The sequence below is a fragment of the Pan paniscus genome, chromosome 5 (assembly GCF_029289425.2).
Source record: "Pan paniscus chromosome 5, NHGRI_mPanPan1-v2.0_pri, whole genome shotgun sequence".
Classification (NCBI taxonomy): Eukaryota; Metazoa; Chordata; class Mammalia; order Primates; family Hominidae; genus Pan; species Pan paniscus.
The window spans coordinates 179,330,675-179,344,300 of record NC_073254.2 but is presented as its reverse complement, the minus strand read 5'-3'; the positions used below and the strand labels follow the sequence as shown (position 1 = coordinate 179,344,300).

The window sequence follows — 13,626 nt, the reverse complement described above, 5'->3', positions numbered from 1 at the left end:
CCATTTTCAGAAGGAAGACAGACTTACATCAGGGGCGGCAGGATAGTGCAGATCAGCAGAGAAGGGAAAATGGCACATTCTTACCCAGTGGAAAGCCCACACTCCCACAGGAAGCCCAGCTACATGAGGATTGGCATTCTCCAAAGGAAGGCTGATCAAAAAAGTGCTCAGCTGCCGAACATGCTAGGGAAACATTCCTTTTCTTGGAGATTCTCAACAAGACTATTCAGTGATCTAAGTGTTACAACAGTAAGAAACTTATCCAACCTTGTTTAAATCACATAGCTAATCACAGAACCTTTTAAGTATATACATATATATTACAACCACTAATCTACAATATCCATTGGAACACACTTTGGGAAATGCTAGTCCAAACAAATAATGTCACAAGTTTCAGCTAAATTCTTGACTTGGGTTGTGATAAGCATCACCAAGTAAACAAAAGATGCCCAGTTAAATCTGACTTTAAGTGAACAGGAAATAATTTTTTCATATAAATATGTCCCATGTAATATTTTTATTTGCTAAGTCTTCCAACCTTAGCTGTGGCATGGTACTGTCAAACAAATCTGCTGGGACCAAAAATGCATCGGGTTGCTGCTTTGCTGTGCACGGTGCTCATCCCTCCCCTGCAGGCTCTGCCACCCTGCTCTGAGTTGCGGCGTGCTAGTGTGCCTGGTAAGTAGTTAGCATTAGAACAAAGGCAGTTACCTTCCTCAGCGTAGCACTCTGGGATCCCATTGGAGCTCATTATCAGGTTGCCATCATCGTCGTGCCGTTCCAAGGTCCCAGGGGGACAGGTGGGGATGGGAGTGGTGGGTTTGGGGGTGGTGGTGGTGGTTGTCCGCGTAGTGGTTCGGACTGTGGTTGTTGGACGCCTGGTGGTCGTGCGGCGGGTGGTGGTCATGCGGCGGGTGGTGGCAGTGGTGGGCCTCGGGGTTGTAGTGGTAGGCAGGGGCGTCGTAGTAGTGGTGGGCTGCGTGGTAGTGGTAGGGGGATGGGTGGTTTTTTTGATGACCTCCAAGCCCACCAGCGGCTTTCCTCCAAGACTCAAAATTGGCTTATCTTGGGCATTGGCCAGAGGTGTGCCATGTCGCCCCTGCCCAAAGAGTGGGAGGCCGTCAGGACTCACCACGGGGGTCCCTTCCAGATCTGAAACAAAATCAACCAATAGCTATGCAACAAGGTGAAGCAATCCAGAGAAAATAAAAAGCAAGCAATAAGTGTCTTCTCAAAGCTTATGTATTATCATGTTTTAATCAGTAAAAGGCAAAGGGATAAATGAATATTGCATCAGTATGCTCTACGATCCTGAGATAACTCTTGTGTCTAGCAAAGGAAGAAATACTTTCCTTTGCCTCATTCCTATGCCTAAGGGGGAAAAGTGTTACTTTGGATTAAAGGTGGAAAACTTCTTCTGTAAAGGGCCAGGAAGCAAATATGTTAAGCCTCATAGGCCATATGGTCTCTATTGCAACTACTCAATCAGCTTTTAGAGTGCAAAAAAGAAGATAGACAATACATAAACAACACATAAAAAATGAGTTAGACAATGCATAATTAAGTGAGTGTATTGTGTTCCAGTAAAACTTTGAATATGGACACTGAAATGTGCATTTCATGTAATTATCATGCCACAAAATATTCTTTTTTCTGGCAATCATTTAAAAATGTAAAAACTATTCTGAGCTCATGGGTCTTACAAAAATAGGTAGTGGGCTACAACCTACAGGTTGTAGTTTGTGGGCCCCTCCTCTGAAAGGGCCAATTTAAGAACAAAGTAAAGGGCCACATTTTCTAGAGGGTGCAGCCTGCAGGAAGAGAACTAACGCTCTCTGGGGGAAACACCAAGTTCTGCCTCTTTTGAGGCTCTTCTTCTCACATGGGTAAAAGTAACTAACCCATGACCATTCATTATAAATGAGGGGGAGAAGGAAGATAGAAGCTGTAATTCTATGGCTAATTCAGTAGGCTTTTATTCTTTAAAAACCATTCTCCCTTACCCACAATGGTTCGACCATCTCCTCCTAGTTTAATTCGAAGAGGATTTCCATATGAATCTTGGAGGTACCTTCCTTCTGCATTCAATACTAACCCACGATCAAGGTCCACAACCTAAATCCATGACATAGATTAAAGAATATATTGGACATTTTGAAATGATCACATTAGTCCAACTATATATGTACATACCCCTGAAGCTTCCACAGAAGGAAGCCATAATGTGAGTAGAAGACATTCTTTTTGTCAATATCATTCATAAAGTCTTAAAAAATAAAGTACAGGCCGGGCACGGTGACTCACGCTTGTAATCCCAGCACTTTGGGAGGCTGAAGCGGGCAGATCACGAGATCAGGAGATCGAGACCACAGTGAAACCCCGTCTCTACTAAAAATACAAAAAAATAGCCAGGCGCGGTGGCGGGCGCTTGTAGTCCCAGCTACTCAGGAGACTGAGGCAGGAGAATGGCGTGAACCCAGGAGGCAGAGCTTGCAGTGAGCCGAGATCGCGCCACTGCACTCCAGCCTGGGTGACAGGGCAAGACTCCGTCTCAAAAAAAAAAAAAAAGTACAAAACAGTCATCTTTCATATTATAATTGCTTACCCATATAACATGTAAATTGTTTTAAGTTTCTCAAATCACAAAAGATGTTCAAAATATTTTTACCATTAAGTACATTGTGTCTAATGCTGGAAAGAAGGAAACAATGTGTCTCTCAGTTGAGGGAAGAGATTAAATAATTTGTGGCCCATCCATGTGGTAGAATATTATGCAGACAATTCTACATACATTCTACGTATATGTGAACTCAGATTACAGGGCTGGTTATTTTGCAAAAATAAAAATATATCCATTTGCATATATAAGCTTAAAACTGCAGAGAAAAAAAATTATGGAAGGTTATACCGCAAATGGTTAACAGTGGTTATCTTTGAGAAGTAGTTTGGGTGAAGAATGTTTATTTTCTGTTTCATATATTTCAATATGAATTGTTTTAACTTCTTGCAATGAATGTGAATTGCTAGCATATTAAAGACATAAAATCTTTCCATTTTGCTGTTAATGTTAAAAATCAAAGTTGCTATAACAAAAATATAATTTGTAATCACGTTGCCTAATATAGTATGCATGCAGAAAATGTCTCATTCTAAGGAACTGTAAAACTTGAAGAAAGCTATAATTATCTCTATTAAGGAACAAGCTCATGCTCTTTGCTGGTGGTTCTCAAAGCATGGTCCTGGACCTGAAGCCTCAGCATCACATAGGAACTTGTCAGATACTGAAATCACCCAGCCCTACCCGAGACTTGTATTTGACAAAATCCTCTGTGATCCTGAGCTGGCTTAAGTTTGAGAACCACTGCTTTAGACACTCAGGCTACTGGAGGAAGCCCTGCAAGCAAGTCACTTTGGTGGGTATTGTTTTGGCATTAAAATAAAATTTATATAAACTCTATTTTGAAATCTACCCCATGCTGTTTCCATTCAAAATTGTTTGCAATAGCATTTTGCTTTAATGTGCATTCTTCCTACTATAAATTTCTCTTCCTTTAAGAAATGATAACATGCATCTTTAGATCACCTATGACTGAAAATGTCATAGTCTTTTAGTACATTTCCCTAAACCTTATCATTATAAATGGGAAGTTTTGATTGGGAATTACAGTATAAATAATTTTTTTATTCTTAGAAAAAGTACTTTAAATTCCTGAATATTGTAAAGTGTTCTATTACCGTCAACCCACCAAAACCTCCTAAACATTTATCTTAACCCCAAGCAATTAAAGCTGTTTAGACATACATGAAATACTAATACATAATTTTAGTCCAACACTTGTTGGAAGATTCAAAAGATGATCTAATAAAAATTTCCAGTATCATTCAGGGTTTTTTGTTTGTTTATTTTTACCGTGTGTCCTTTGAGAAAGGATTTGAGATGACTTACAGAAAATATGTGTAATGTTTAATCAAACAATAAACAAAACCTAAAAATAAAATGAAGCTACCAGGACAGGGAAAATATAAGTTCCTTTGAACAGTCATCCATTGGGTCTATAATTGCTATGGTTGGGCCATGCATTCATTTGACCTTCCTAACCAGTCAAGGCAAATGAAAAACAAAGGCCCATGCCTTATCTTGGCTATGAGAAGAAAACCAGCTAGTTACCAGGAGAACCAAAGATTTTTCCAAGTATTAAAATAAACTCTATACAAGTACATATGAGTAGTTAAAACTAGAGAAGAAGAACAAACAAAGACCACTTCATTTATCATTACACAATGTCCCTCATTTTTCTCTTCTCAACAGCATGAAAACAACGGGGATGTGTAAAGAAGTTTACCCTACCCACTTTGTTCCTTGAGGGCCATTGATAATTCTCTGTCCATTCGGTTTTCCATTACTACCAGGAAGGACTTTCCCTTCTACATTTGGTCTGCCATTATAACCTACACAGTACCAAAAATAAAAATAACAGAGCCTGGTAAATTCAACATGCCCGGGAAGTTGGCTTCATACCAAATTATTAGTAGTAACACATCATTTCAAATAGAAGCTCTAAACAGAATTTTAAACCAATAGCTCAAATATACTAGATAATGATAGCCTCAAATTATGACTTCTCCACAACAGATATGAATGTCAATTAAGAATACAGTAAAGTCACAGCTTTCTGACAATACTGTGGGAATGAGAGTGTGTGGCATAAGTAAATTTGCCATAGAAAACTTAAGATCTTAGTAGCTGTAGCTTTATTTTAGCCATGTGGAAGTTGGAGGAAGGAAGGATTGGAAGGATAGAGAAAATTATGTCTAAAATGTACTAGATGCTGTCCCACTTTCCTAGGGATGTTAAACTAAACACAGCTATTCCCAGCTGACTCAGGTCCCAGTCACCAATCGCCGAGTATAAATGCACAGTGCTGTCTCAAAGCTTGCTGAACGCTGTGGGGCTGCTTGAGAAGTATTTGCTCAGACAGTAAGAAGATGCAGCAGCACCCTTACACTTGTTGTTTCTGTCTGTCTCTGCCTCACATGGAAATGTTTCTCATCAGCTCCAGTGTGCTCTGGTCCAGCATTGACCGCTCAGCAAAGTGCTTGGGCTTTCTGACCGCTACTCGCAGGTCAGACACTTATTTCTCTCATTCCTTCATTTATTTATTAAATATTTATGGAGTTCCTGCTATGTACAAGGGAATGTTGAGTTTTACATCTACTCTCAGGGTGCTAGGTTTGATTAAAACAGTCAATCTTAGTGGAAAACTGAGTTTGATATGGGGCATTGTTCTATGTCTTTACATTGGGCTAAAATAACAATGCATTGTACAGATCTGCAAAAAAAAAAAAAATACATTCATTCAAGAATGTTCTATAAAGCCCCAATTACATACAAGGAGAGTTTAAAGCACCATTTAACTGAATGCAAATTTATGGTAAATGCCTCGGACCCTGCCCTGGACATAAACTCCAGTTCATACCTGACTTCGTTCAACCCTCTGTTATAGAAATACAAAGCACACATCTGCCTGTAACTCCTCTTTGTGACAATGATCTTTAACATACATTTTCTGGAGGTTTTAGACAACATGCACTAATTGCACTGTCTGAGCAATTCATACCCAAGATATCTGAGTTTGTCTCAGGGTTTGTTTGGTTGAGAGTTTTGCATGCAGAAGATGAGAACAAGATAAGGACAAGAACAAGATAAGCCTGCATATGTATCTAACCACCTTCTACGGATCCCTTAAACACATGGCGGCACATGAACAACTAAGAAGAACCTGAGTTGGGCATCATGGTTGTGACACATTTTCACAGGTTAAGAGTGTATGCCAAGGAATTCAAAGGGGCAATGTAGGACAGTGAAAAGACTGCGGAATTAGAGGCAATGTGGGTTAGTAATGGCTGTGAAATTAGGCCATTTGGAATTGGAATGGCAGCTCTGAGGTGTCTTGCCTTAGAGCAAGCCCCTCAGATCCTGAGCCGCAGCTTCTGCATCTGGAAAACAGGGATAACAATGCAAACCCTAGGGACCGTTCAGAGGATGAAATTATGTCACATGTGCAAAGCTCTTAACACGGTGCGTGGACATAGTAGGTGCTAAATAAAATAGAATAAAAACTTCTTAGGCATTGCCATGAACACCACTGAACACCTTAAAGAAAGACTGTTTGAAAAAATAAACTACCTTGTCTGTAAGAGGGTCTGGCAGGCTGTCGGGAGAGAGGGTTACGGAATCTGGCATGCATCATCCTCTGGCGCAAGGAGAGCATCGGGGTGGTGGAGGAGTGGCCAGGCGGGGCGCTCGTGGTGTACCGCGGCCAGGGGTGGGTGCCCGCGACGGGGCTCACGGTGGCAGCGCTGCGAGGCGGCGGTCGGGAAGGGACGTGGGAGGCCCTGGGGGAGCTGCCTGGAGGTGGGGGGAGAGGTTGCTTCACAGGAGCCAGGCTCCCTCCGCGAGGGGCAAGCGCGATTGCAGGCTCCCTCTCTTCCTTGGCGAGGCTCCCATCGGCGTCTTTGCCGCCCCTGGGAGTGGAGGAAGAGGGCCACTTTGGCACAGAGGAAGACAGAAGGTCTTCTTTCCCGCCTTTAAAAAACCCCGCGTCCTCCTCCTCCTCGTCCTCGGCTGAGACGGACTGCTGGGACTTGGAGGACAGGGGCCGCTTGGAAGGAGACTCCGACTTCCCCGGCGCTGCCCTGCTGGGGACCCGGGCGCGGGACTGGGGGCCGCCGGGTCGGCTGGGCCTGGCGGGGGAGCCCGCATGTCCGCGCTGGGACCTGTGGTCGCCACCTGCCCCTGCGCCTGTGGGAGACTCCACCTGCTGGTGCTTGGGAAGGGACGCAGCTGCCTCCTTGGCGCGCGCGGCGTGCGCGGGGGCCCGCACATCCTGGGCCTCGACTTCTGTGTTGTCGTCGTTGTAGCTGCCCTGGGCATCCTCGTCCTGGTTCTGGAGGGCCGTGGGGAGCATCCCTCTGGAGCTCGCCGTGTAAGGGTCCGAGGAGGAGTGGGAGCGGCCCTGCGACGTGGGGCGGGGCCGCCCGGCCTGGGTCAGTGAGAGCCTGGGCTGGGAATGTGACCGACCCTCGTCTCTGCTCTGGGGTCCCGGGTGGTGCTGGGACGTGGCGACGGGAGGTGGGGGCTGCTGTTCTGGGGCCCGGCCGGGTGTCATCCTTCTGGGAACACTGGGATGCTGCTGTGACCGTGCTGCGGGAGGACGAGCAGGGGACGCGTGGCGGTCTGTGGACCCTGGCTGTGCTTTGGGAGAATGACCCTCCGTGTCCGCGTCTGTGCTCTGTTGAACGTCCTGAGCCTTGGAGGCCAGGGAGGAGTATTTGCCCTGAGGATGTGTATCTGCCCCTGTGGATTTGGGGTTCTCTGGGATGGGTTCCTTCCGATGCAGGCTGGCCCCTCTCTGCGGGCTTCTCCTTAAGGCCTCCCAGCCCCGGGAGATGGGCTGCCTGGAGGAGGAAGGCACGTGGTCATTGACAACGGTGGCAGGAAGCGGCTTCTCATCCTCCTCGTCTCGATGGATACCTGAGCTAAGCTTAGGGTGGGAATTGGAGTGAGAGGGAACCCTGGGGTGGGCTCGGGAGGGCACAGTGGACTGTGGGGAGCTGGAGGGCTGCAGCCGAGGTCCCCGCCCAATGCTGAACCTGCTTGGAGACCTCCCGTTGGCAGCAAAGGGTTTGTGTCTGAGCAAATGGAAGTGTCCAGAGGCAGGCCGGGCCCGCAGCGTCTGGGCCGTGGCCTCCGCCTGCCTTCCGCCGTCTTCCCTATCGCCGTCACCGTGGCTTTCACCATCAGAAGCCTCCGCTCCCTCAGAGACCTGCGTCCTGGACGAGAGACGAGAAGAGACGGAGGAGGACATGGTGGACCGTGATGGCGCATTGGAGTTGGTGGCTGGGGCGTCCTCACCATCCTTCCCGCCCCTGGAAAGTGGAGAGCCCAGGTGTGGCTGGGTGGGCGGCAGCCGAGATGATCCCCCATGGGGTGGAGAAAGTCTTGAGGGTGGGGCTGAGGCACTGGAATCTTCCTCTGCGGCCCCTGAATGGGGGGTCCTCCGCGCCGGTGAGGCTGGCTTTGCGCCGGGGTGCACGGAGCTTCTGTCGCGGAGAACGCTGGACGGGGACTGGCGGCTGGGGGACAGGGCTGGCCGGGGCTGGGCGAAGGCGCCCTTGGGGTGGAGGGAGCCCACAGCGAGCTCATCTTCATCTGAGTCCACCAAGTCGTTGTCATTCAAGCTGGCAGGCAGGGAAGGACGATGAGAGGTGCCCTGGGTGGACGCGTGGTGGGCAGGAGAGGCCGAAGCCGAGGGGGGCGCCCCTGGGCGGGGCTGCGTGGCCAGGGAAAAGCCAGGCTTATCTACGCCTTCCCTTCGGGGCAGCGCTGGCATCCGGGCCCTCACTGCAGTCCTGCCGGGAGCAACCACCGAGTGGCCGTGTCTACTTGGCGGCCTCAGGGTCCGTTTCTGGTCTTGGGTGTCTGAGGGTGACATGGGCGAGTCCTCCCGGGAACCCAGCTCCTCCTCCCCAGTGATTTCTGTCGACTGAAGATCCAGCTCCTCTGCCTTCTTGGCGCGAAGCTGGGGTTTTCGGGGCGCCCCACCATTAGCCAATATTTTGTTCTTCAAGTCAAGAAGAAGGTCCTTGGCATTTCTCCCTTGGGGAGAAGCAGGCACAGAGGGGTGTTGGGAGGAAGCTGGAGCTCTGGGAGAAGGTGAGGAAGGCTCAGGTTTTTCGGGTTTCCCATTGTCCTCCGTGTTCTGCTGAACATCCGCCTTACTGGCTGCAACAGATTTTACAGAATTGCCTGTCAAAGAAGAAACTCAAAAGCGAAAGCGGAGGTGAGACACAGTATTAAAAACAGCATATGGAGGCATTTCAAATCAGTGGTCATAATGGCTAACTTTTAATTCCTTAGAACACTGGAAACGTGTTTTCTCAACGATAGCATTCTTTTTAAAACTTATATTTTGCTTTAAGTAACAAATATAGTCCTAGAAAATATAAGTGAATTGAATCTCTATTGAACCAGGTTATGCCACATCTTATTATTTGAAGAAATTCTGAAATGAGTACTTTGAAGTAACTCATTTATTTTATAAATGCAAAATCTTATATAGGATTTTCTTAATAAAACTAATTGTCAGTGTATTACAAATGCATTATAGCTGTCCTTAATAGACAAGAAACATGAATACACCTGGTGCAAATTGCTGAATAATCTATACTCAAAGTGATGGGGAATGTGTGACGAGCAACCAATTTGTAATTTTTAAGGCATTACAAAAATTTCCCTCTTCCCATAGCATGTCCTTACCTGCTTCCTCCTTCTTGTTTAAAATTCCATTAATAGTGGACACATTTATAATTCTAAAATAAGGCTTAAAATAAAAAAAAACTCCTGGGATAGGCAAACATTATATTAAATGTACTGTAATCACCCTGTCTTCAGAGCAGACTGACTGAGGGAAGAGATTCTATAGGGGAGAGGAACCTATATTGCAGTGAGAGTGCCGGAGGGGCAAATGTCATCCGTTTCACAGATTTTTCCATGACAAAATTGTCTAATATTGCAGTCTACCGTGGGTCTTCATAGCACATAATGGAGGAAAAGCCGCCAATATCCAGCATAAATGTGAGGAAGCAGAAAAGAAAACACGGTCCAAAAACACTCCCTTCCAGTTGTGGATCTTTATTAACTTGTTTGGTTTGGATATCGATCAGGTAAGCTAGACAATTGAAATCCTTCTGGGTACAGCTGCATTCCTAAATAATGGAATACAAACCAAAAATTTTACTTTTATCTTATTTTTAAATTTTAGATTCAGGGGCTGCACGTGCAGGTTTCTCACATGAATATATTGCATCATGGTGAAGCTTGGGCTTCTAGTGAACCCATCTCCCAGCCAGTGAATATTGTACCCAGTGGGTAATTTTTTTAACCCTCACCCGTCTCCTGTCCTTTCTGCTTTTGCAAACTCAACATTTTTAAAGCTACACAGAAATTGAAGAGAGCTGACAATGAAAAATGTCACACTACCATTTGTAAAAATGTTCTTTCCCTGTTACCACAAGCCTAAAATTAAATAATGATGTCAGATTAATCATATAATTAATACATTAATAATACTGAAATAATAACTGTTATCAATAATCAATAACATTCTAATCTTTGAGAAGACTAATTTCTAAAGGAAACACAAAAATATTTTAAAAATCAATATGCAACTTAGCCTGGAAAAATCATCTGCTGAGCAGTTCCAAACCCAAGAGCATGATTCAAAGGAACACAAAACAAACAGCAGGAATGAAGAGAGAGAGAAGACAGCCACAGACACATAATGCTTACTTGTTGGCATAGCGACAATGAAGGCTTTGGAGTGAGGTCCCAGGCCTCTCCTGTTTGCGGCCCGGATTTTGAAAAGATAGCGTTCCCCAGGCTGCAGACCATCCACCAAGGCAGAAGTAGTGTCTCCAGGATAGGTGAGGGACTTTGCTCCAAATGGTTTGAGAGCCGGGGCGTATGAAAGAATGTATTCTGAAATGATTTGGCAGATGGTTGGAAGGAGGAAACTGAAAACAGTCCTGTGTCCAGCAGACAGACTGTATGGGCAGGACGAATTAGAACATGCATTACTAAAATTAATACACTAGCAATGCACGCCAAGTCACCAGCTGGAGCATGAAGACACAGCAGAAGGTGAACTCACATTCATTTGGGCAACCGCACAGGGCTATGTATTTAATTAGCTGACACTTCACCATTTTAGGCAAATTAAACATATGAAAGCCAGGAGGCCAGTCTTCATACAATTCCCCCCAAATTTACACAACATTGGGTTTCTAAAATTGTATTTATTTACTAATTTGCTATGATTGATATGTCCTGATAGAATAAACTAAGGAAAAAGAAGTGACAACTGCTAGGAATGGATCCTGAATAGCATCTGACATCTTCAAGAGTTTTACTTTATTAACCTGGGTTATTTTTATTAGCACATTTAGCCAGAAAAATTCCATATTTGAAATATAATTTCATTTTTGTAGGAATTATAAAAGTTCTTAGTATATCCTGATAAAGATATTTCGCAGTATTTTAGAGCTGTGAAGAAAAGTTGTTAAGTAATAGATTTATGTGATAGCTAATGTTTCCATCTTTAATTGGCTTGCTCTATAGTCACATAATAGCCCTGAATTTGGAAAACCAAAGCAAATTCAGTTCAAGGAACTAAAATATGTTTATGCTCACATGGAAATGTTATAACATAAGGGAATAATATTTTAAAAAATAATTTTTGCCTTCAACTAAAAACTGTCATGCCTATTTCCTCTCAATGAACCCAAGATTTACAAAACATCAAATTAATATGAGTAGGGGCTGGGCATGGTTGCTCACGCCTGTAATCCCAGCACTTTGGGAGGCTAAGGCGGGCAGATGACTTGAGGTCAGAAGTTTGAGACCACCCTGGCCAGCAGGGTGAAACCCCCGTCTCTATTAAAATACAAAAATTAGCCAGTGATGGTGGTGTGTGCCTGTGGTCCCAGCTACTCGAGAGGCTGAGGCAGGAGAATCACTTGGACCCTGGAGGCAGAGGTTGCAGTGAGCCGAGATTGCACACTGCACTGCAGCCTGGGCGACGAAGTGAGGCTATGTCTCAAAAAATAAAATAAAATAAAATAAAATAAAAATAAAAAGAAATGAGTAGGAACAAAGAAAAATAACTTTAATCACAGAAAAGTCAAGAATTATCAGGAGCATGGATGATCTTTTCTTTTCCCTTAGCTCCAATCTTTAAAAAGTATATTTATTTTAAAAAAAAAGTTTCAACCAAAAATGCTTTTGCAGCATTTGTCTGGAAAAAACATCATTCATTTCTCATTGAAAATCAACAAACTTGTCATTTGTGGTGGTCAAAAGTAAGAATTAAGAGAACCCATTGTCTATAAAAATTTGTGATTCAAATTTTAAAATAAATTAAATCCATCTGGAAAATAAATTTAGCCTTGTCAAAGTATATTCTTCTATTATGTTTTATATTTCTTGTACATAGAAAATGCCCCAATGTAATTATTAATTTTAATCTCACCACTACACCCTTACAAAAACGACCTAAGCAGGCTTAAGATACGCGAGTTCTTTTGAACATAATAACTCAGTATCTGTTATTATTTCTGCAATATTTAATTGACTACCATGGAACTTCTTTCGCCAAGGAACTGTAAATATCAACTCAGATGAGGGAGAGAGGAAGAGTACATAAGTAGCATGGGAATAAAGTCACCAGAGGTGCAATAATTACCTTTTCATTTTTTAACTAACAGAAAGTAGTTAGCAAAAAAAAAGCCTTTATTCAGTTTTCAGAGGTCTTCTCGGCAGCACAGCAATACTTAACACAGAGGGAGTTAAAGTTCAAATTGTGGTAAAAAGAATGATTTAAAGTAAGCTTGTTCAACCCGTGGCCCACAGGCTGCAAGCAGCCCAGGACAGCTTTGAATGAGGCCCAACACAGATTCATAAACTTTCGTAAAATATTATGAGACTTATGCATGGACCTTTTTTTTAAAGCTCATCAGCTTTCGTTAGTGTTAGTGTATTTTATGCGTGGCCCAAGACAATTCTTCTTCCAATGTGGCCCAGGGAAGCCAAAAGATTGTACACCCCTGATTTAAAGGGACCAAATTAATATTTTTCTCTGGTTGTGGATTTATTCCAATGGCAAAAAAAAAAAAAAGAGAAAGAAGAATAGTACAATCTATTCTTTAAAAAAAAAAAAAGTGAAAAAACGTTAAGTATAGAAAATACAGTTCCACATCGACCTTCCTTAACTTCTATTATTCCAAGAAAAGACATCCTACATGTCAGCAAACATAACTTTTGGACAAATATAAAAGAGAACCATTCAGTTTTTTCAATTAAGAAATTCTCAAAGAAGACTAGAAGTAATTTTCTGGATTTCTTTAAGCTTACACAAACATTTTATAGTTTCTGGACATATTAGACTTAAAGTTGCCCCTCAATCTAATAACAATAAAAATTATTTCTTTCTTGAATAAAACCTCCATTCCTTCCTACCCTTAGAGTACATTTGCATAGGCAGTGCCAGGAAAAACTTCAGCATGGCTCTTTAAAATGTCTCCAAACAGATTCTGAAAGGTTCTTAAACGCTTTTACATTAAAAATAAAAGATTTTCGTGTTTATTTAGTATTCTCAACAGACTATTTTAAAATTTAACTAGTTGTGAATGTTTTACTCTATTTTTATTCTTTAAAATATCTAGGTTTTTTTGCTATTTTGGTGTTATGTTTTCCTTGACATCAATAAATACATAAACAAATGGTGACAAATAGGGAATGAATCCATTTTCCAGTGATTATTACTTGAGTTTTTCAAACCCATTAAATGTATTTATGGTCCCATGAAAGATACTGATGGCTCTGCAGGATTCCTGCTGACACCTGCTTTCGTGATCTTCCTAGCACAACGAAAAGGCCCATAGCATGGAAGCCAGGGTGTTGTTCAGATGGGAAAAGGTTATGTTGTCACACCCATGCAATGAAAAACATCCTTCCCAAAAGCAACAGCAAAAAGCCTTCACAGGAGGATGAAAAAAATAGTCACT

At 43.2% G+C, this 13,626-nt stretch overlaps 1 protein-coding gene across 1 annotated transcript in view; it reads right to left on the bottom strand.

Annotated features, from left to right (window-relative positions):
* Nucleotides 1-13,626, bottom strand: part of FNDC1 (fibronectin type III domain containing 1) — a 102,214-nt gene that overhangs the window by 31,219 nt on the left and 57,369 nt on the right. Inside the window, exons 10-14 of the mRNA XM_034963178.4 lie at nucleotides 10,355-10,543; nucleotides 6,191-8,788; nucleotides 4,352-4,452; nucleotides 2,007-2,118; nucleotides 715-1,155 (exon numbers count right to left, since the gene is read on the bottom strand). Of these exons, the coding sequence (XP_034819069.4) occupies nucleotides 715-1,155; nucleotides 2,007-2,118; nucleotides 4,352-4,452; nucleotides 6,191-8,788; nucleotides 10,355-10,543 (3,441 nt within the window). The remainder of the gene's footprint in view (nucleotides 1-714; nucleotides 1,156-2,006; nucleotides 2,119-4,351; nucleotides 4,453-6,190; nucleotides 8,789-10,354; nucleotides 10,544-13,626) is intronic.